We start from the raw sequence: 21,953 nt of genomic DNA, 5'->3' as shown, positions 1-21,953 counted from the left end.
CCTCCCAGAATCCTCTGTTGCCGGCCGTGTTCCTCGACCCCCCCCCCGCGGCCTTAATGCGAACGGGCGATACGAGAGGGCGGCTACAGCGCCGCCGGCGGAGCCTGTGGGAAGAAAGGCCGCCCCGCCTCTTTCGCTCTTGTGAACGGCGGAGGGCCAGGCTGGGCTACGCGGGGGAACTTCGAGAGGGGCTCTTTCTGAGGCGTTTTTGTTACACGTGAGGCTTATTCATTTGGCTGATAACGGTAATGTAAATCCTACATGCGCAGTCGGCGGCTTGCCGGTATTCTGCGGCTTATCCCGCATCGACAACATTCACACAAGGCGCGAGCAAAGGCGCTTTTTAGTGTCACGTCACGTCACGTCACGTCTGAAAAAGGCTAAAGTAGGACGGGGAACTTGTTGTGCGTGGCGGTTCCTGTCGAAGATCCCAGAAGAAACTCATTTATGCCCACAAGTGAAGCATCCCATTGTGAGTTCCCTGGGAAACTCGTCAAACTGAGGGTTGCTTTCGGGGTTTAAAAATATATATATAGAATCGCAGAATTATAGACTAGGAAGAGCCCTTTGAACATCTCTAGTCTAAGTCCTCCCCAGTCCAATGCAGTATTTACAATGCAGGGTAGGTGCAACTGGAGAATCCCTGACAGGTGAACTGGGCTACACTGCTTCCGCTTGGTATGTGATATGTTACTGCGGCTTGTGTGCTATTTATTTAAGGTTTGAACTTTTAAAGGATACTTTTTTTTTTTGCAAGTACACAATGTACGTCTGTAAAATATAGCCCAACATCAAATAACCCATGAAACAACCCAAAGGAGTCCTTTAGATTTAAGGGCGTTGGGATTCCAGGTTCTGTCTAAGGATTTCAGTTGCAAGTGGACTGCATCAGGCCTTACAAACGTTTACAGGCGTTTGCAAGGATTGCTGATTTGCACATGTGTCACAGATTAGCCACCATAGAGAGAACTTTAATATCATCTGGAAGTCACTCATTCAGAATATTTTGCAGCTCAGGAACCTGTTGTGATTTAGTTGTCAATTGAAATTACCCAGACATGAAGTTTGGAACTGCCGTTTACCCTCCACAAGACTGGCTACATGTGTGTGGTTTTTCTCTTGTTCTTTTCTGCTTGGATTTCTACTGTGAGGGTTAAAAAGAAGGTAAAAGGTAAAGGTACCCCTGCCCGTACGGGCCAGTCGTGTCCGACTCTAGGGTTGTGCGCCCATCTCACTTAAGAGGCCGGGGGCCAGCGCTGTCCGGAGACACTTCCGTGTCACGTGGCCAGCGTGACGAAGCTGCTCTGGCGAGCCGGCACCAGCGCAGCACACGGAAACGCCGTTTACCTTCCCGCTAGAAAGCGATACCTATTTATCTACTTGCACTTAGGGGTGCTTTCGAACTGCTAGGTGGGCAGGAGCTGGGACCGAAAGACGGGAGCTCACCCTGCTGCGGGGATTCAAACCGCCGACCATGCGATCGGCAAGCCCTAGGTGCTGAGGTTTTACCCACAGCGCCACCCGCGTCCCAAAAAGAAGGTAATCCAAGTTAAATCCATGTTCTTTTAGAACTTTCTGGAAATTGCTGGGGTGTAGTCAGAGAGAGTGAGAGAGCAAAGAATATGGTGTTTTTGTTGCAATTAATCCTGTTCCTTTCTCTATTGTGTGTAGATTAAGTTACAAAGCTGCCTGTTTACTGCCCTTGGACGTCTGCCATGCCACTGTAACCTTGGCCATTATGTGGTAGTTCAGAAAAGAGTGCCTTGCGTTTTTATCACTCTGCAGTAGTGAGAAGAGTCGATATGCAGGGATCTTCTATGTATGAAGAAGAGGCCCATTATCCCAAGCAGAAGTGGGAGCCAGAGTTGCTATGGAACACAGTGTATATGGATATCCCTACCTTTGTAAGGGACGCGGGTGGCGCTGTGGTCTAAACCACAGAGCCTAGGGCTTGCCGATCAGACGTCAAGTGCAAGTAGATAAATAGGTACTGCTCCGGCAGGAAGGTAAACAGCGTTTCCATGCGCTGCTCTGGTTCGCTAGAAGCAGCTTAGTCATGCTGGCCACATGACCTGGAAGCTCTCTGTGGACAAACGCCGGCTCCCTTGGCCAGTAAAGCAAGATGAGCGTCTGCGACTGGACCTAACGGTCAGGGGTACCTTTTACCTTTACCTTTTACCTTTGTATTAGTAGTGCTTTGCATTTTCAAAATATCCTGCTAGCAAGCTACTGCACACTGAAGGTTTTCGTAGTGTGATTTTTTAATATTATAACTCAGTAAGGATTCCAGACTGTACCCTGAAGGCTGAGCTTACATTTGAAGAAGTCTGTTCTGATTCCATCCTTCCGACTTTTGTTGGGCAGAGGGGGCAGGTTTGGTGACTTACTGCAATCTACTATCAGCAGCCAAGAGACCACTGAATTTGTACTCCTTTGCAGTTTGTAAGAAGAGTAAGCAGAATTTGAAGCCAGGGGTATAGTGGTTGTTTGCTTTTTAAGTAAACTTCAGGACTTTGTATTTTGTACTGTTTTCTAATATCAAACTGTTGCTCACTGCAGAGTTAATAAAGATAAGGGGACATCAGAGTCCCTTCCCATCCCCCCAAAGCAAGAACTGATCACTCAGCAGCGGTTTTGCTAACAATGTGGAATGTTTCCAACTGTAGTTCCTCAGATGTCTTTCTAAGCCTGGTTTTGATTAGAATTGAAGTTTATGTCCAAGATGTGCTTTGCTATGCTAGTATTTATTGTAGCTTGCTTGTTTTACTTGCCAGTTTTTTTGGTATCTACTGAAGTGCTGTCTGCAGTTTCTCCTTCTAATCTTTTTTTTTTTTTTAGATAACTTTCCTGCAGGCATATTTACCAACAGTGGGTTCTAGAGGGAATCTTGTTATCCTATTTCAACTTGCTTCCCCCTACCTCCCTTGACATGCTTGCTGAATGAAAGGAAAATAGTGTCTAGTGACTGGATTTTGTTGCCTAACTGAGCTGGCTGAAAAGGACCAGGCTAAATGATGCACAAAATCCTTGGGTTTAATTTAGTTTAGTGGAACTCAGCTTGAGTTTTGACATTTTTTTCTCCATAGGGATGCAATTAAAATATAATCTGGATATTGTTAGTAATAGATCACTTTTCCCTGTCTTTCTTTTGGGTACATCCTGATATTCTGTACAGTATTATGATGAAATTTGGGGTGCAACTGTACAGGATTTCCCTACCACCAAGCTTGTTACTTTGCAGTGTTAGATGAATTACTCCCTGGATGTATTCATGGGCTGTTTTCTTGGCTTGCATTTAGTCAGTCCATATGTATGGAGGATGGCAACAGTGAAGTCTTTCACCATTGGCCCAGATTGACCATGCATGTTTTATAAGTGGATCAATGTCTTTGGGACGAAGTTGCGTACTCTGGAGAAATGTCTGTGAGAGAAAGTTAATACTTTTCTCTGTGGGAGAATGTTGCTTAATCAAGACATTAATACAAATCTTGACTTATGCTACTTTTAATACCAAATTAACTCATAAAACTTTAATACTCTCTCTTCTGAGTCTCCTCTCTCCCAATTTGAGTTGTGAAGACAATTGCTAATCTATAAATTATTATTGTTCCATTACTAATATACTTGTTTTGCATTATTTATAGTAGACTTCAATGCATAACATTTAAAAAACACACACACAAGATGGAAGTGAATAATGAAAGCTTTTGGCAAAATGTAGGAAGGAATACTTACGTATCTGGTGGCTTGGATCTAAAAAAGGGATGGGGGGGGGAGGAGGAGAACCGTTGTCCACTCAGTCAGATTTTTCTTTTTTACTACATGAAAATAGCCTCTGAGGGTTACCACTGCCAGACTTCTGTAGCTTGTCTGGGGCTATCGAGCAGTATGTTGCTATGATTAATTTTTAAAGGACACATGATTTACCTGTCTTGGAAAGGTGATATTGATATAGTGAGGATATTAAAGGTGTGCTATGAGGATATGTTGCTCAACAGTGTTCTCTTTGAAATAAAGGCTAAATACATGCTGTATTATTAATAGAGCTGAGGCAGATCTGATTTTTCTAAGTACTTTACATATTACAAACAAAGCTGCCCCTTCCTGGTGACATCTTCCACTGGACAGAAGTTTAACCCCTTCTGCTATACATTCAACTGTGTTTGCCCATATCCATCCCTTGTAACCACTGACTTTCTTCCTCCCTCCCTCTCCTGTAGTCTCCCATAGTCTTCCGTAGTCTCAAAATACAGTTTAGAAATTCTGGAGATTCTGAGCAGCTGGGGTGATTGAGGAAGAAGCATTAATCTGTGGATCATAAAGGTTTTTGGGTCCCTGCCCTAAACTTGGTTCACACAAAGAAAGACAAGAATGGCACCATTGCTCCCTAGCAGGTGGCAAATTGTGTCAAGTATATTAAGAACTGCTAAAAGATTTGTCAGAAAATAAAAATAGAACCCATTTACCTGTATCCTCTCTCCAAAGAGATTTTGTCTCCGCTTAATTAATATTGAAGGTGATTCCCACCCTTCTTCTCTTGAAGCTCTTGGGTTGAACAGTTCCTGATAATTTCCCTCTGCCCAGATAATTTTAATTAAAACTCTGCAAGCCACACAGACCAGGTTGAATGCCTTTTATTAGATATCTAAAGTGGAAATTTCTTCTCTTTCCATTCCCGGGTTTGTTTTCCAAATACTTTTTCTACCCCACATCCAGAGGATGCTCATATTAGGGTCTGGATTCCTCGAGAATTCTGATATGGCTTCCCTGTCCACTGCTTCTAAACATGTCCAACATCCTAAACACGTGAAAATATCTGAGAGCTTTGAGTAAATGGTTTGGCTGTAACATGGAACAGAGGAGCTCAGCTAGAAGCCAGCCAATGCCAGGGAATTTTATTGTATAGTAGAGAGCACAATTAGGATTGCAAACATGAGAGGAGTTTAACACACACAGCCCTGCTCCTTTGCCGTGATCCTGAGAAAAATCACCCCAGGAGCAAACAGCAGTTCCTGGGCAGGCGGGGGCAGGCAGTTGGAATTAGCAGCTTCAGGAATCATAGGGATGGGGCAAGGGGAAAGAGATGGGGGGGGGAGCCTATCCATATGCTGAAATCCCTATCCTGATTAATCCCCCCCTCCAAAAAAAAGTAGGGCTGCCAGGAGCATCCCAGACGCTGAAATTTCAGGGCCTATTATAGGATGTTGGGCCAGTCCCACATTCCTGGCCTCATTTATTTCACATGGTTCTTGTGAAGATAATGGTGTACGGGGGGGGGGGGGGATGGGACTATATGCATTGGTCTGAGCTCTTTGAGGGAGGAGCAGAATCAAAATGTAATAACATAATCATTATTACCGGAGTACTTCCAAGCTACAAATCTGCTTCTTCCAGTGAAGTGCACCCATGTTCAGAACAAGCTGACTCCTCACCTCCTGGACTCAAGAACTTGGAGCACATAACACCACAGTCTTTTCAGGGTTCAGCTTCAATTTATTGGCCCACACCCAAGCCATCACTACCTCCAAGAACAAATCTAGCACCTCAACTTTACTATTATTTTGACCTGTTAGCTGACCAAACCCCCCTTTTTTTTTACCCATCAAATGCTCCAAATAATTCAGTAACGGAGAGGGGAGATGCCTTCAGCTATTGGGAAGCACTGCTAGACATACACTTTCCATTCATTGAATAGTCTCCTGGCATGAAGCCTTTAAATATCAGAGCTGTTTTGATTTAACAATTGGTTCATAACACTTTTTTGCTGTTTGAATACTTGTACATAATTGATTTACAGTTGTTATGTGCAAAGCTGATCAATATATTCATTATTTCGGTATAAAAGCATGCATCACTGCAATTAAGTGCTGAGGTGGGGAAGCCAAATGGGGAAACTTTCCCCCCCTTTCTAGCTTCTGCTTCTAAGATAATTACTTCATTGTGGTTATGGATAAATATTTAGAAATTCTTCCTTTAAATCCCAGCACATTAAAGTATTGGTGCTATTGCCAGCTACATTGAAGTGTTTCTGTTGCATATTTGCTTTGGCAGATCCTCTAGTGTTCCATTATGGAGAGAGATCATGATGGCTTTCATTTGTTTCCCTTGCTGTCAACTGCATACAATAGGCTTTCTTCTCTTGATTCACCCAGAGTTTGTCTTCACATGAGAATAAGGACAATTGGAACAACTATTGCCCTTTGCCAATACCCTCTTTTTGGTGGGAGTGCCCACGTGTCGTGAGAGTGCCCCAAAATCCAACTATTCTGGACAACAGCCATATGAGAAATATGTAAAATAACTAAGCAAGTATTAGAAATCACCCCAGAATTGGCCCTACTAAACATCTTCCAAGACAATAATGCCCATTTATGCCACAAAGAACTCATAACCCACATACTTTCAGCAACCAGACACTGGAGAGACCTGTCAGGAGTAAGCATGGACCAATGGTACCAATAGTATGGGAAGCAGCCTTACTAGAAAAATTAACCAATAAACTGAAACTGACACATGGACAAATAGAAGAAGATGCATTCACCCCGATATGGCTCCCCTTTATCACGTACACAGCCAAACAAGACAATGACAAAAATCCACCAACAGCATACACATCAATATGGCTGACCTGATCCAAAACACCCACCCACCCCACTCACACACAAAAACAAAGATCACCACAGCCAATCACAAACAAACAACCACACCTTGGCCAACCCCAACCTCTCTCACCACCAAAGGAACACAAGTGAATAGCACAGAACCTGCACAAGTGACGCTGACACAAAACCCCACAAATATTAAGTACTCCAATCTCCTGCAATGCAGGAATCCCAGCCATAGCACCCAAGTTGTGTACAGTGGTATCTCGGGTTAAGTACTTAATTCGTTCCGGAGGTCCGTTCTTAACCTGAAACTGTTCTTAACCTGAAGTACCACTTTAATGGGGCCTCCTGCTGCTGCTGCTGCGCCACCACCGCCCGATTTCTGTTCTCATCCTGAAGCAAAGTTCTTAACCCGAGATACTATTTCTGGGTTAGCGGAGTCTGTAACCTGAAGTGTCTGTAACCTGAAGCGTCTGTAACCCGAGGTACCACTATAGCTCCATTCAGGGGTAACGGCAGATCATGGCATTATGTGAATGAGCCTTGTGCTTATGCATTCCCATGGTTTGATCCTGGTTTGGAGGGACCACACAAACTAGCAGTGGTAGCTGCAGATTAAATAGGAAACCTGGAGTGTTTATTGAGGAACCAGCACTGCTCATGCACTCAAGATTATGCACCAGAAAAGGAAAAACAAAATCCAAGAGTCTATATGGCTTAATTTATTTTTGAATACACATAGCCCTGTTTTAACATAATAATACTAGCTACATTCACATATTTTGTTAGCTAAGCTTTTCCCTTCGTATCTCTTCCTATCTTGCATTACTTAAAAGCAGAAGTAAAGCAGGAAACATCTTGTTAGTGGTTTTCTTCTTGCATTACTAAGCAGAAGTAAAACAGGAAACTTCTTGCTAGTGGTTTTTCTAGTTAACAGCAGTTTCTGGCTGGGCAGGAAGCGACCTTCTGACCTGTAGCTAGCATCAGCAGTTTCAAGTAGCTGGTTTAGGCTTTTGCGAGCAACTGCAATTTTTGAGCTGTTTTGACCCTCCTAGCAGAGTGCAGGAATGTACTATGTGTAGATAATATTTAAGAGCAACAGAATAAAATATTGAGAGAAACTTTTCCCATCTCCCTTTAGAACGAGCATTTAAAGAGAGAGACAGTGTTGCGTAGCCCCCACTCAGTGCTCCTTGGACCCTTCTCTGTCTCTCACCTAACCTACCTCTCAGGGTTGCTGTGAGGAAGAATCAGGGAGGAGGGGACCCATGTATTCCACCTTGATAATTCTTTGCAGAAAAGGCATGATATAAATGTAATAATAAATACATTTTTAAAATACTGAACCATTCTGTTGAGTTCATTTTTTAAAAAAGCTATGTGCCTAACTTAGCCCCCTATGGAAAGAATGGTTCTCCTTAACTATTTTGAGAAACTTTTTAAATATGAGAAATGTGGGGGTGGGGCTAATGTGTTAATAAACAACACATTTCAAAGGCCCTTGCCACCCAGGGAATTATTAATTATTTCCCCCCAAAAGCATGTTTATAACACATTCTGCTGCACAGTCTCTCGTGGGCTGGATGGAGCCTTGTTGCTGTTGTTTCACAGAGTTAATTCAATGCTTTGAAATCGCTATGGGGGTAAATAAGATATTCATGGGGCAGGGGGATATACAGAAGGCAGCCTTTCTCGTTTTTAAGAGCACAAGCACCCGACTGAATTCCATATTTATGTCCTAATGGTACAGCGTACAACATGTGGCTCTCTACAGAGATTTCACACTTTTAGACACATTTTTCAAAAGGTCAGTTCCTTGCCTGAGAACCCATATTGAGAGGCTAATTACACCAGGACTTCAAGGAGGCTCAGCTTGCAATGCTGTGTGTGCTCTGTAGGAAAGGGTAACTGAGGGGAGGGAGTCCCCCCCCCCCAAAAAAAAGAATAAGGCTTATATCGCCTTTGAGCTCCTGTGACCCAAATTGAAACAACTATTATGAATTATGCATCAATAAAAAAGATTCTTGTCTTAAGATTTATTGCATCTTAGTGACAGTCCGCATGGAAATAACTTTAAGAAGAAACAGGAGGGAATGACTGGTAGGACAGTAACAGAAAATAGGTGAAGTCAAATATTTGCTTTAGGTCCAACAGGACCACCTTGCATTATTAACCCTTGAGGAGAGCTACTATGAAGTGATGTCTAATTGGTATCTTATGTCATACGGTTTAAAGAAAATACATAATGTTTTATCAAAACAGCCCAAAGACTGTTTTTATTCTGGTCCTAAAATATAAGCATTCTAGAGAAAAAGCATGCACACAAGCAGTGCCGCTGCTGCCGCTGCTTCTTCAAAAAATAATAATGTGCTGGTACTCACCATGAAGTTGTTAAAGTAACTGCCACACTTTTAAAATGTTTTTTTTGGGGGGGGGGAAGGTACCAGTACCAAAATGTCATTATTGCCATAATTGTGGTGATTCTTTTGCAGTCATGATGTTGCTTGAAATACTGTTGGCTGTTGTCTTGGGAGCAATCATTTACCTGTTTCTGACCAAGAAGAAAGAGGACAAATTATCTATGGGAGATGGATGGTGGGGCAAAGGACAGAAGCCTGACTCTGAAGAAGATGCAGCTATATATCCTTTCAAGGTGGAAACATCAGACGGCGAGATAAATGTAAGAAGACTCTCTTTGTCACAGAGTTTGCACAAACAGCAGGAAATTCTAGGGTAGCAGCATAATCTCAACCACGGTTTGTTAAAAATGCTTCAGTAGCATTTATAGCAGAGCTTTCCAAACTGTGTGTCGCGACATGTTAGTGTGTCGGCTGCAGTGTGTAGGTGTGTCACGCAAATGCTTCCCGCACTCCTCCAGACTTAATTACTGTGTCGCGAAATGATGCATGTCTAAAAAGTGTGTCAATAACATGAAAAGTTTGGAAAGCTCTGACTTATAGCCAAGTAAATGTGCTCGGTTAAAATTGCAACATAAATCTGAGTTCCTTTAGGTTTACATTTGTAACCAGCTCTACTACTCCCTTAATTTTAACTTGGATAATTTAAATGTATAAAATGTGCTTAAAGCATTCAACTGAGTCGCATCAGTTTCAGTTGATTTTTAAATCAAGCCAAGAACTATAGATATATAGAAAATATGATACATGCTGAAATGTAGGCTTGCTGTGCAAATACTAACAGCAGTTATTTTCTCTCCAGCAGTAATTTTTACAAGCGGTTTTGTTCAGAGGTCACGGCTGTATCATATTAATCTGGATATGACCCTACCGTTGCCTGTGCTATTAACAGAGAACAATACAATAACGTGTTGTAGTTGTCTGTTTGCGTTAATCAACCCAACCTGGGCTATTTTCTGTATCACACAGCACTGATAATAGCTTTAAAACAATGAAATTCAGAAGGGTACAATGCACACAGAGCGGAATCTAATTTTAGCTGTCTTTAACATCTGCTGCTGTGTTGGCCCTGTCCTCAGTTCTCAGGGGAGAGAGCCTTTGATTTTTAAAGTCCAGCTTCATCCTAATGGCTGTGACTTTGTCTTGTTTGTTTCAGGCAAATGGAACCAGCTGGTTCTAAGAGCACTGCTGCGTGATCGGTCAAATCGTGCCCCAAATTTCTTTCGCTTTCTCTCTCTTTGTGCCATACTTGCACAAACCCACATAAAGCTACTATATAGCCTATCAGGAGAGTGGGAAATGCATTGCCTCCAATGAATGGGGGAAAGAAAGGTTAGATAAAAGGGTTCACACAATAGGGCAACATGAGTGTTGGTGGGAAGTTAATGTTTGTGACTTCCCCTCTTTTAGTAGAAGAGTATTCCTGTGTTACAAACAGCGCAGTGAGAGCGTACAGCCTCTCTCTCTATCTCTCTCTCTTTAAATGTCATGTGAAATAACCAGTTGAGGTTCATGACACCTACATTCTGTGGAGCATTCACAAAAGAACTTAATGTATTGTCAGAAGAGTTGTTTTTGCAGTGGAAGTAGAATAAAAGTTCAGTATTCTCAATAGAAGCACAAGCAGAATTGCACATGTGGGTGGTGCAGAACAAGTGTGAAATGGATGTCCATCCCACACCACAGAAATATTGCATAGAAAGGTCTCGTATAGATTTCACACAAATGTGTGTTATACCAAGTCAAAACTACCAGAAAGACACCAGTCACAGCAAGAAAAGGGAGGAAAACATTATTTTAAGGGTGCTTGGAATAGTAGCTCTGTGGGGGTGAACGGCATTTCCCAGAATTCTTTGGGGAAAGCCATGTGCTTTAAATATGTGGTGTGGATGTGATTTGAGAGAAAAAAGTATTTTAATTTTTGCATATAACTCTCATGTGAGTTTTCAGTTCTTCTTCTTTTCATTTCCTCATTCTTCTTTTTCCCTCCCACACATTTGTGGGGTCTAGTACTTACATAGAAGACTTGATGAGGTGAGGTTTGCCGAGCCATTAGAGGATAGTCGCTTTCGATATGGGTTTAATTCAAATTATCTTAGGAAGGTTGTCGCTTATTGGAGGAATGAGTTCAACTGGAAGAAGCAAGTGGAAGTTCTCAACAAATTCCCACAGTTCAAAACAAAGATTGAAGGTTTGTAGCCAATAGTGCTCTGATCAGTCTTTGAGCTTTCCTTGTGTTGCATGGGTTTTCAGCATGAAATCAGTTTGCTTATCCATGAGTTTGTTAAAGTAAGATTGCTTTGATTGTATTGTTTTCTTATTCTGTACTTTTTATATATTTACAACAATATAGTAAATAAAATTTAAAGTCATGTGACTTTAAATTTTATTTACTATATTGTTGTAACACACCCTGGGATCTTATGGTGAAGGGCAGGGAAGAAATCCTATAATTAAATAAAAAAAATTAGATTTCCCAATTTGGCTTTGAGGTCTTTGGATTCTAGGATCCACAAAGAAGAACATTTGTTTTTCAGTGCTAGCACCTTTCAAGTCTGAAATTCAAATGGGTCTTCTCTAGATAGAAGATATCAGTCTTCCCTACACTAAAAGTACAGCAACATCGGAGTGGAAGCAGTGCAGGGTTGCAGCACTGGACATCTTCAACCTGCTGCTGTGATTGTAGATCTCCAGTCCATTCACAACTTGAGCTGCTGAACATAGGGGAGTCTCTTTTTGCAGCAGCCTCTTGTATTATGCCTGATCCAGCAGTGGCCAGTTGTATGCTCCAAGTCCTAATGTGACAGAGGTAGTCTCTCTGGTAATCTTGGATAGATTTATGCCAGGAGTTGGCAACCATTTGGGGCCCATAGGCACACTAGCAAACTAGAGAAACTGTCATGGATACCAGCCCTCCCTCCCCAACCGCAACCAAGCACACATCACAACCTTTTTTATTAGCTACAGTAGAATGGGCACCTGTATACTTGCAGCTGCCTTGTTAGCAACCCCTGACTTAGGCTACGTTTTTTAAAGTGAAGCTAGTGATGCTTACTACTACATCTACTTCCAGCTTATCAATTTGGCATCTAGCAACTGAGTCAAAGAGCTCATAACTGTTTTTTGAACCTAGGTTCCCAGTTATGCTAGGAAGCAACGCACACAAGTTACTGGGTTATAAAACCAAAGTCTCTCTTTTATTGACATGTGATTCAGTGATCAGATGAGGAACTTGGCATATCTGTTGGTCCCTGGAATTTCAAAGGACCAACTCGGTGAGCACACTTAAGACTGCCTTCCTACTAAACAGAAAATCACAAGGCAGCAAACCATCACTCTCCAGAGCACCCTCCCTGTACCAAATCTCATTCACAAAACCATTTAATAATGTTATGCTAGTAACTAATGATATATCTAGTATATGTTTATGCCCACCTAATCTGTATTAATAAATATTCTAAAGTTTTTATGTGTATGTATATTTTCCATAGGAATCGATGTCCATTTTCTTCATGTAAAACCTTCCCATGTGCCTGAAGGCCAGTCTGCAAAGCCGTTATTAATGGTCCACGGCTGGCCTGGCTCAGTCTATGAATTTTACAAAATAATCCCCCTCCTGATGGATCCAGGGAGCCATGGCCTGAGTGGCGAGCATGTTTTCGAAATAATCTGCCCTTCCATCCCTGGCTACGGCTTCTCTGAGGCACCTCACAAGCAAGGTATGTTGCATTATTTTGAAGGATCTGGAAGTGGTACGTGTACAGCACTTATCTTTGTTAATTCATAGGAACAGAGGAAGCTGCTTTGTACTGAGTCAGACCATCAAGCTCAGGATTGATTGTGACAGGGGTTGCCAACATTTGGGGGCACATTTATTAACAGCAGGAACTGCTGTGCTTAAAACACACACTCACATACACACACACACTGCAACCAAGTGCACAGCATAGTCTATCCTGTCGTCTATGACAGAATGCTTCTTTCAATCCTAGCTTCTTCAGGGGCAGGGAAGGTATTTCATAGTTACCTTAGGTGGCAGGGCAGACCTCTCTAGGTTCATGGGCACCAATGAACACCATGCTGGTGGCCACTGGTCTATACTGGCTGGCAGTGGCTCTCTAGGATTTCACATAGGAATTTCTCCCAGCTCTACCTGCACACACCGGTGCTCTACAATGGAGCCATAGCCATTCCCAAGATTGTTTTGACCTCCATTCTGTACCTGTGTTGTTTCAAATAGAGCAGTAGATGTCTGTCTATGCAAATATACCTGAAACACTCAAATGTACTTGCTAGGGACAGGGAGCTACAAATACTAAAGCTGTACACATAAGGTAGCTTTATTTGCGCTTTGGCACCCTAGCCCCATCCAGGCATCCAGTCTAGATGTGTAGCTGGGCAGTGCATCCTGGTCCCACCCACAATGCCCTGCCCTCCTCCTGCTGCCCTTTTCTTGTTCAGTGCAAACATTCAGAAAGGGGCCTCTCACTGCATTCAACTGAAGGTGATCAGAAGCCTCTGCACAACTGGGACCCTTGTTTTACCATTGCTCAGCATGGAGTGGGGTGGCGACATTGCAGGGAGAGGCTTCTGTGCACAAGTTGTGATTCATCTCCCCTTTGTATCCTGCTGTTTTTCCAGGCTCAGGGCAGTAGGGCTGCTATTTTTTGTCCTCATCATAGTTCTGTGATGAAGGTTAGACTGAGAGTGTGCGTGTCACAGTGATTTTCCTGGAGAAGGTCCCACATTTGGTCCTTGGCATCTCCGCTTAAAGGGGGAATAACACAGGAGTAGGGAAAGAACTCTGACAGAGGACCAAACTGCACACTTCACTCCAGAAACTCATGATGAGTTGTGCAAACTGAGTGTAAAGGCTATTGCTTTTCTGGCAAGGTGTGGATCAGAAGGTTGCATTGTCTCTGCTCTTTTACTTGATGTAGTAAATAAATGCTCAGTGTGACTGGGGAAAAAATTCCTGTGGCAGCCTTCAATCTAGCTAGAAATTAGTATTGCACAGATCGTGTTTGCACTTGGGATGAGGCGGAAAGCAGTCCTACTTGATAACTTTCCTCCCCTCTCTATAGGCTTTGATTCTGTGTGTGCTGCCCGTGTCTTCTATAAGCTGATGCTCAGGCTGGGCTTCCAGGAATTCTATACCCAAGGAGGGGATTGGGGCTCGTTGATCAGTACCAATCTGGCTCAGATAGCTCCAAGGTGAGTGTTCATCTTCTTGACAGGCGAAATGCAAAACAGATTTGTTATTTAAGCAGCATATTGGCTACTTATGAAAATGAGGCATCTCCATCCTGATTTAGATTAAATCATTTGGCATATGATGTTCCCCCATCAGCAACATACCCCAGGGGGAGAGGAAGCCCTGTGACTCGAGCACCCTGCCAGCTAGACTGTAGGAACCAAACATGCTGGAATTGCACAACTACTTCCCCAAACTTAGAGTCCTGAGTGTGTCCTGAGACTCCCAAGATTCTGGCTTCCTAATGGGAGCTGCTTGTTTCTTCTCCAGTGGGCTTGGCCTATATGTTTGTTCAAAACAGCAACAGTGCCATCTAAACTCCAGGTAAGTCATAAATCTATGGAGTTAAAAAGAAATATTTTTGTGGATGACTTATCTAACTTTTGTAAATTATTTTAGCCACGTGAAAGGTGTTCACTTAAACATGGCAACAGTGACTACCCTGCATTTCAAGCAACTTCTTTCAATTACCTTGGGACGGTATTTCCCAGGACTCTTTGGTTTTGAGGATGTGGATGTCCAGCGGATGTTTCCTTTTAAGACAAAAGTGCTCTACAGGATCCTAGGGGAAGGTGGCTACTTTCACCTACATTCTACGAAGCCTGACACTGCTGGTAAAAGGCTTTTTTTTTAAAAAAAAAAACTTGCTTGTCCTTCCAAGTAGTCAATTTATATTTGATCAGTTAATAAACTTTTGTGTTCAGAGTTGTACTGTTCCATGCTACCCACTTTCCCAAGCGGTGAGAAGTTCCAAGAGCAGCACTGCCAGGGTCAGACTTGCTTTTGGAGGCTTAACGGTGCTTTTATAATGTTTTATTTATTCATTTACAAATATCCCACACTTTGATCTCCTCTGGCTCTGGGTTGAGCTGTTCTGGAGGACTAGTTAGCTTACACTGAACCACTGGCACATTTTACTCAATTTAAATGTTGCCTCTTTATACATGGAGCTTTTGGATGAGCTGACAATGCCTGGGAGAAAACAGTCAAATTTGATTAATGGGTTTTCACCTAGATACGCAAGTGAATTAGCTTGACTGTATTGTTGTGATTAGGTCTCCAGACTTTTAAGTGCCTCTGTTTAAAATTATCTTTTTTATAACCTGATTGGAAAAATGAATTAAGAAAAAATGGATCATGCGTTCAGGTATATGCAGATTAAATTATAGGGCTGAGTGACAATAGCACTACACTGAAATAATTTCCCTAATTGGCATAGTGTATTACTTCATTGCTGCAGAAATGGCATATACTGATCTAGTTCAAGAGGACTCAAAAAATGTTTAAATCTAGTCTGTACATATGTTGTTTGTTTCTGTATATAGCAAAGGTGGAGAACCCCAGACCCACGGGTCTTTTGCAAGCACCAGGCCTCTCTCTCTGGCCCTAAGGACTCTCCCAGGCCAAACCCCGAGGTCACACCCCCTTCCCCTCCTTGCTTCTTATCTTCCTTGATCATTTTTGCCTGGCTCAAATGTGTCCTGCAACTCCCGATAATGACTCTTGCTTGCCTGAGTGAAGGATAGACTGGAGTGAGTGAGGGAGCACACCTTGAATAAAAGCTAATAGTGTCAACAGGGGCTAGATTAAGCCTGCGGTTGGTTTCTCTCCCACTGCCGCCACCACCCAGTCTAGTGAATGCGCCCAAAAGTGCTGCCTACTTTTAATGCTATGGTTAAGAGTATAGGCGGAAGGCATCAATGGCATGGTAATAAGAGGCTCTACAGAGAGCTTCGTAAAGGACTCCATGTTATGCTGCGGCAAAAGATTGCCATATGATGTCAGTGTAGATATGTTCTGAACTGCACTGTGATCTTCGGATGAAGGGTGGTACACAAATTTAATATATAATTTAATGGTAATAATATTAACAGGTGACAACAGAGATGACACACAGGTGTCTTGATACAGTAGGTGCAATGAAGGTGTTTAAAGACTCAGACTGCCCAAAGTGTCTATGGTAAATGTGCCCAAAATGGCACCATCCAAAAAGAAGAGAGATTTATTTATTTGTTGGGGAACTCCACGGTGGACTTTATTTTTGGATTTAAAGGGTCCTATCAAAGCTAGTTTGAAACAAGCTGATGCAGGAAACACCTGCACGGCCTTTATCAGCAACAGTTTTGAAAGTGCCATTGGTTTCTACGGGATATTAGGGTTTGCAAAGCTGATTCTTTTCACAAATGATGTCTGCATTTGCCCTGGTCGCACCACTGACTGTATTGGAAAGCTGTGTCGGGTTGAGCATTTTAGCAGGATTCTTTCATGGGTAATCCACAGCAGGACAAATCAGAGCTAGCATGGTGGGATAATGGTCAGGCTCCACTGTGCTGCTCTCCCACCTGTGGAAGCAGTTCTGCCTTTCAGGGAAGCAGAGCTGCTATCACCAATGAGAGAGGCAGGCAACGTAAGGAAAGATTCTGGCTGTCTGGCCTCCATAGGAACATAGGTACCCTCTTTACCCTGCGTCATGTCACTGGTCCATGTAGCTCAGAAGTGTCTACACTGACTGGCAGTGGCTCTCCAGGATTTCAGACGGATGTCTGTCCCAGTCCAACCTCAAAAAGGTTGGGGATTGACCCTTAGACTTCCTGCATTCATAGCAAATGCTCTGGCACAAAGGCTCAGTCCTTCTCTGTTACCAAAGCTTTATCCCACTGCTGGTTTAAGCTTCAGTTTCCCCTTATAACTTTAAAAAACAAAATCCTCAAAGCTGTTTCAGCATGTTTGTTTATTCTGTAAGGCTGTTAATACTGTTGGTACATAATTCATCCTACAGATCAACTTGCCAAGTGTCTCTTTATTTAGTGTCTTGTCAATCAGCAGCTGCTTCAGACAGCTGGAGTCTTGTGTTTATTTGGGGCCGGGGGCGGGGGGGGGGGGGAGAGAAGTTAGCTGAAAATATGTTGGATGAAAGCGAACCCTTGGTTTTCATTCTTCTTTAGGCTGTGGTTTGAATGACTCTCCTGTGGGCTTGGCTGCATACATCTTGGAGAAGTTTTCTACATGGACCAATCATGCCTTTCGAGATCTAGAAGATGGAGGACTAGAAAAGTGGGTGTCATTTCTCCCTGCCCCTCTCTCTAGGTTTACAGATGCCTATTTACCTTTGATGCTTGTTTACCTATCTACACTATTCTCAGATTAGTGTCACAATCGCCTCTTCTGTTGGATGCTTAGCTGACACTCTTCTTGGTCTTCTTTCCAACCAGAGGGCTGAATCATCATGGGAGTAGAGAGGTCTAAACACCTTCCCCTGTAGCCCCCATACTCCCCCCGTCTATCTACATCCTTCTTATGTTTGGACTGTCCACTCTTTTCCTTCCTCCCACCTCCTCCATGAGATCCTCAGCTTCATATACAGCAGCATTGTGAACCTGGAAGCAACACTTCTCCCTGTTCTGCTGCCCCATCCTGTCTCGGTCCAGCCGTGTTTGCTTTCAGTCGTGTTGGCAGGCTCAGAGAACCAAATGCAACACAACTTACCACAGTCTATTCATTTTAAGTGTTTATGTTGTGCCTTTGTAGTTCACGTTCAGAGCGGCTTAATGCCAGCGCAACTTGGTTTGCAGTTAAATCTGACTGAGCAGGGAGGCACTGGACTGGACTGCAGTGTTGCTGAATTTAAGAAATCAAATGCTGCAGATGATTTTGAAGTTACTTTGTAGTGCCCAGTTCTTCACCTGCTTTGAAGGTTTGAAATGCAGCTCAGTCAGAAAACTCCAAAGAAGAGCACATGTTCTTGCATGTCCTTGCTGACATCTAGGGTCACCATGCATGTATGAGTATTGTGCAAACGCACCCCTTTGGACAGGAGAAACATTTGTGAAGGTGGCAGCCTTCCTATGCCGAACAAGAATTTGCAAGGAGAACACCGACTTGCTCCACAATCTAACTTGGGGTTGTTTTGTGGTGGAGTCCTGCAGGTTAAAAATGGCTTAGACCCCTTTCTGAGAGGAAAGAAGCCTTAACGTAGCCTTTATAACAAAGTCCTATGGCCTGCAAATTAGCTGCTCTACAGGCTTCTCTTATGCCACAGTCAGCTTCACATCTCCTGACTGCCTGGACAGCTGAACATGTTGAGGCCCTAGCAGTGAATTATCTAAATTGGACATAATCCTCTGGGAACTTCCCTTACAATAAGTTCTGTTGAAAGGGAGTAGATCTGTGTGCTTTAACTCATTTATAACAGGGTTTTAGCAAAATAACTGAGCCGCCTTCTTTCTTTCTTTCTTTTTTAAGCAATTCTATAAATGGGTATATTATATAAATGTTAAGTGCTTGAGGGGTTTGCTGTCCATATTCTGTCCCTGTTCCCACAGAGTCGACAAAGAAAGGGCTTGATTTACTAGATTATCATTTTCTTGCCTCCTTAAAAAAAAAGCAACAAGGAAAAATAGAGTCAGGATAAATGGAAGGAAGAATGTATTCCAACAATATCCCAGAGACTCACGCTAAATTTAGGAAATAGCTGGAGATAACATTTCTGAACCAAATGTTGATGTGTTGACAGAGATCCTACACCAGCATTTCCCAACCCTGCCGGCTAAGACTGATGGGAGTTGTAGTCTTGGGAAATGCACAGAGCACTTGAGAGGGAAAGGACGTGAAATCTAAAGAATAAAATAATGATGACCTTAATATTTAACGGCTCCAGATTTTGGTAACAATGTGCCAGCTTAGGCTAAGGATGAGAAAAGGCTGCAGATGTTGATGATGGAACATAGCTGATGAGTTTTGATGTGGCTGTTTCTGGATTGTATTTTTCAGGAAGTTCACACTGGATGATCTTCTCACAAACATCATGATCTACTGGGTATCTGGGTGCATAGTGTCCTCAATGCGTTTTTACAAAGAGAATATTGGGAAAGGAATTGGCACCCAGAAGCATGAAAAGTAAGAGATTCCTCTGCCTATTTTAGAGAGCTCTTTTCATACCACACACGCGCACACACACATTTAGTTGCCCTGTGTCCTTTTACAGTTTTTCATATTTACTCAGATATGCCAAGCTTAGACAGAAAGTGTACACAAAGGTATTCCTGGTGACTTGTGAAATGCACATCCAGACATTTCAGTGTCAGCAATAATAATATACAAATGTCCTCAATGCATTTGCAGACTCATGTGGATTTGCAGCAGGGCCAAGGAGGTTCATGAAGCTATGTCCTTGTACTTTTCTCAGGCAAGCTCAGTCCTTTCACTTGCATAGGGAGCTCAGCGTGCGGTTGCACGTGGCAGCAGAGCGAAACCAGTGCTTCTGCTGCCACGCCCTGTGCCAGGCTCCCTGTGCCTCTCCTTCTGGGCAAGCGGCAGCAATCTGCTTTGTTTGGAATTTAGGAAGGCAACAGAGACCCACCGGCAAATGTGATGGGGATGCTTAGGGCAGAGAAATATAATTTGTGGGTCCTCTCCAGACCTTCACCTCCCCGTTTCCCATCCCTGAGTTAGTTCCAACTTCATGACTGAGTTCTGTCCTTGCCTTTTACATATGCTTCTGGAGCAAGGTCTGCTAGCACAGGAGCTTAAGATATGTGCTAGTACAAGGCATTTCACAAAGCCTCAGAATGGGTGCTAAGCCTACGTTGCACAAAGTCTTCTGCTGACTCAGGCTCAACAGCATCTCCGCCAGAGTTTCTTCCACTGCCATATTTCTGGAGCGAAAGCACAGCTTGCCCTGCCACAGCATGTCTACCTGGGTGCAGAACCTGTTGAGCTCAGTGGGGCTTACTTCTGAGTAGACATGCATTAAATTGTGCCCTCGGCCTTCCTTTTCCCTGTTTTGCCTGTGGTTTGGAGTCCTGTTTGAAGAGGTCCCTTCATTGCAAGGAACAGAGTGACATGTTTTCCCTCTTGGTTCTCTTGCAGGCTCTCTGTGCAAGTCCCTACAGGAATTGCTTCATTTCCACATGAGGTCCTGCATATGCCCCAGTCATGGCTTCAACAGAAGTATGCGAACATTGTTTCCTTCAGCTACATGGCCAGAGGTGGACATTTTGCGGCTTTTGAGGAACCAGAGCTCCTTGCAGCAGATATTTTGCAGTTTGTGGGGAAAGTAGAAAAGGGCAACTTTGCCAAGAAGTTGGGTTGTGGGCTGTTGTAATCACCACTGTAGGGAATCCTCCCCCCACACTTAAGAAGTAACTGAGATTAAAAATGATAAAAATGCTTTGCATTTAGGGTAGCTTTTGCTGAAGTTCCTGGGGTGTTTTTCTTTTTTTGTAGCACTGTTTCTCTTCCCATGTGGCTAGATAAAAATTGAATTGAGGCACATTCAAGCTGACCTTGTGATGAGTTTATATAGTGTAGTGCCCAGAAGAGTGAACAGTGAATTAGGATGACTTTCATTCTAATGGTTACTATTGCTATGTCACCATCCATGCACATGACAATTTCTATAATCTTTGAGAATTCCTGGAGAACAAGTGAGGTCCTTGGAAACTGGAGATGGGCAAATGTTGTCTCCAACTTCAAAAATGGGAAAAAAGAAGTACCAGGTAACTCCCAACCAGTCGCCGTGACATCGATACCAGGAAAGGTCCTAGAAGTTAGATTAGCTTCAACCAGAGCCAGGGCCTTTTCAACTCTGGCTCCTGCCTGGTGGAACACTCTGCCTCATGAGACCAGGGCCCTGCAGGATCTGATTTCTTTCCGCAGGACAGAGTTGTTCCGCATGGCCTTTGGCTTGGAGCCAATTTGATTCCCTCCCTGTCTTTCTTTTTTCTTTTCCTTCTCCTCCTGCGATGAGGCTACATTTTAATATTTTAATGTCTCAATATTTTAATGTTGTATTTTAATTTTGTTTTTAAGTTGTAATCATTCAACTTGTTTTTATTATTGCTTGTAAGCCGCTCTGAGCCCGGCCTTGGCTGGGGAGGGCGGGGTATAAATAAAAATTATTATTATTAGTATTACTATTATTTATTATTAACAGTCAGCCTGCGCCCACTTAGAAAAGGATTCTGTGAGTACTAAGACCCTGCATAGGTTTCTCAAAAGCAAGTAATTCCAGACGAATATCATATCTTTTATATATATAGTTACAAGCTTGGTGGGTCAAATGAATGTTGTGGATGTGTATCTTGATTTCAGTGAGGCTTTTGACAGAGTCCCCCATTATGTTATTGCAGAGAAGCTGGTAAACTGTTGGGTGAATCTGTCAATTTCAGGTTCTGGTTTTTTATCCAATCTTAAATTCACTTCCCCATATTTCCACACCATTTTGTATTTTCTTTTTAAGTCCTCATATAAATGAATCAGCATTTTAACACGGATTTTTCCTAATATACACATTTGTATGCTGTTTTGCCCCATGTACACATTTTTGCAGAGCAGTCTGCCCAACTTTTCTCTAATTGTATGTATGTAATTTTCACTAATATATGCCTTTTTATGTGCTTTTTATCCCAGGGCATGCATTTTTGTCTACATTTCTTGACTGGATAATTTTGAATTTTGAAAGGTGGTTGTGTTTCAGTTCATGTACTGTTTCAGAAAGTGCAAATTTAAGCAGGTTCACCTTTAAATGCAAGCGGAATCGCATTTCCCCCTTAGCCCTCCATGTAAGGCCGCTTCCTATGTCTAGTTTATACCTCAAGGCCAGTTCTTCTTCCACCTCAATGAGGAAGGGCCATAGCTCAGTGATTAAGCACTTACCTTGCATGTTATTGTCCCATG

The 21,953-nt window shown here is 42.9% G+C and overlaps 1 protein-coding gene across 7 annotated transcripts; it reads left to right on the top strand.

Annotated features, from left to right (window-relative positions):
- Positions 1–43: 43 nt before the first annotated feature.
- EPHX1 (epoxide hydrolase 1) lies at positions 44–21,685 on the top strand. Of its 7 annotated transcripts, XR_014524300.1 has the most exons (11): positions 50–1,164; positions 1,540–7,389; positions 7,747–9,285; positions 11,033–11,213; positions 12,514–12,741; positions 14,107–14,236; positions 14,676–14,890; positions 17,222–17,330; positions 19,047–19,172; positions 20,145–20,823; positions 21,211–21,685. XR_014524300.1 is itself a non-coding variant. In XM_083496128.1 (9 exons), the coding sequence occupies exons 2-9, from the start codon at positions 9,100–9,102 to the stop codon at positions 20,377–20,379; spliced, it is 1,410 nt and encodes a 469-aa protein (XP_083352254.1). In that variant the 5' UTR covers positions 50–217; positions 9,098–9,099; the 3' UTR covers positions 20,380–21,685. The 7 variants fall into 7 exon arrangements, 3 of the variants coding, with proteins under 3 accessions (XP_083352254.1, XP_083352255.1, XP_083352253.1); XR_014524297.1 differs by lacking the exon at positions 1,540–7,389 and having other exon boundaries at positions 44–217; positions 9,098–9,285; XR_014524298.1 differs by lacking the exon at positions 1,540–7,389 and having other exon boundaries at positions 50–245; positions 9,098–9,285.
- Positions 21,686–21,953: the final 268 nt, after the last annotated feature.

Source organism: Podarcis liolepis (assembly GCF_965112155.1).
Source record: "Podarcis liolepis genome assembly, chromosome: 3".
Classification (NCBI taxonomy): Eukaryota; Metazoa; Chordata; class Lepidosauria; order Squamata; family Lacertidae; genus Podarcis; species Podarcis liolepis.
This window is presented reverse-complemented; position numbering and strand designations above follow the sequence as displayed.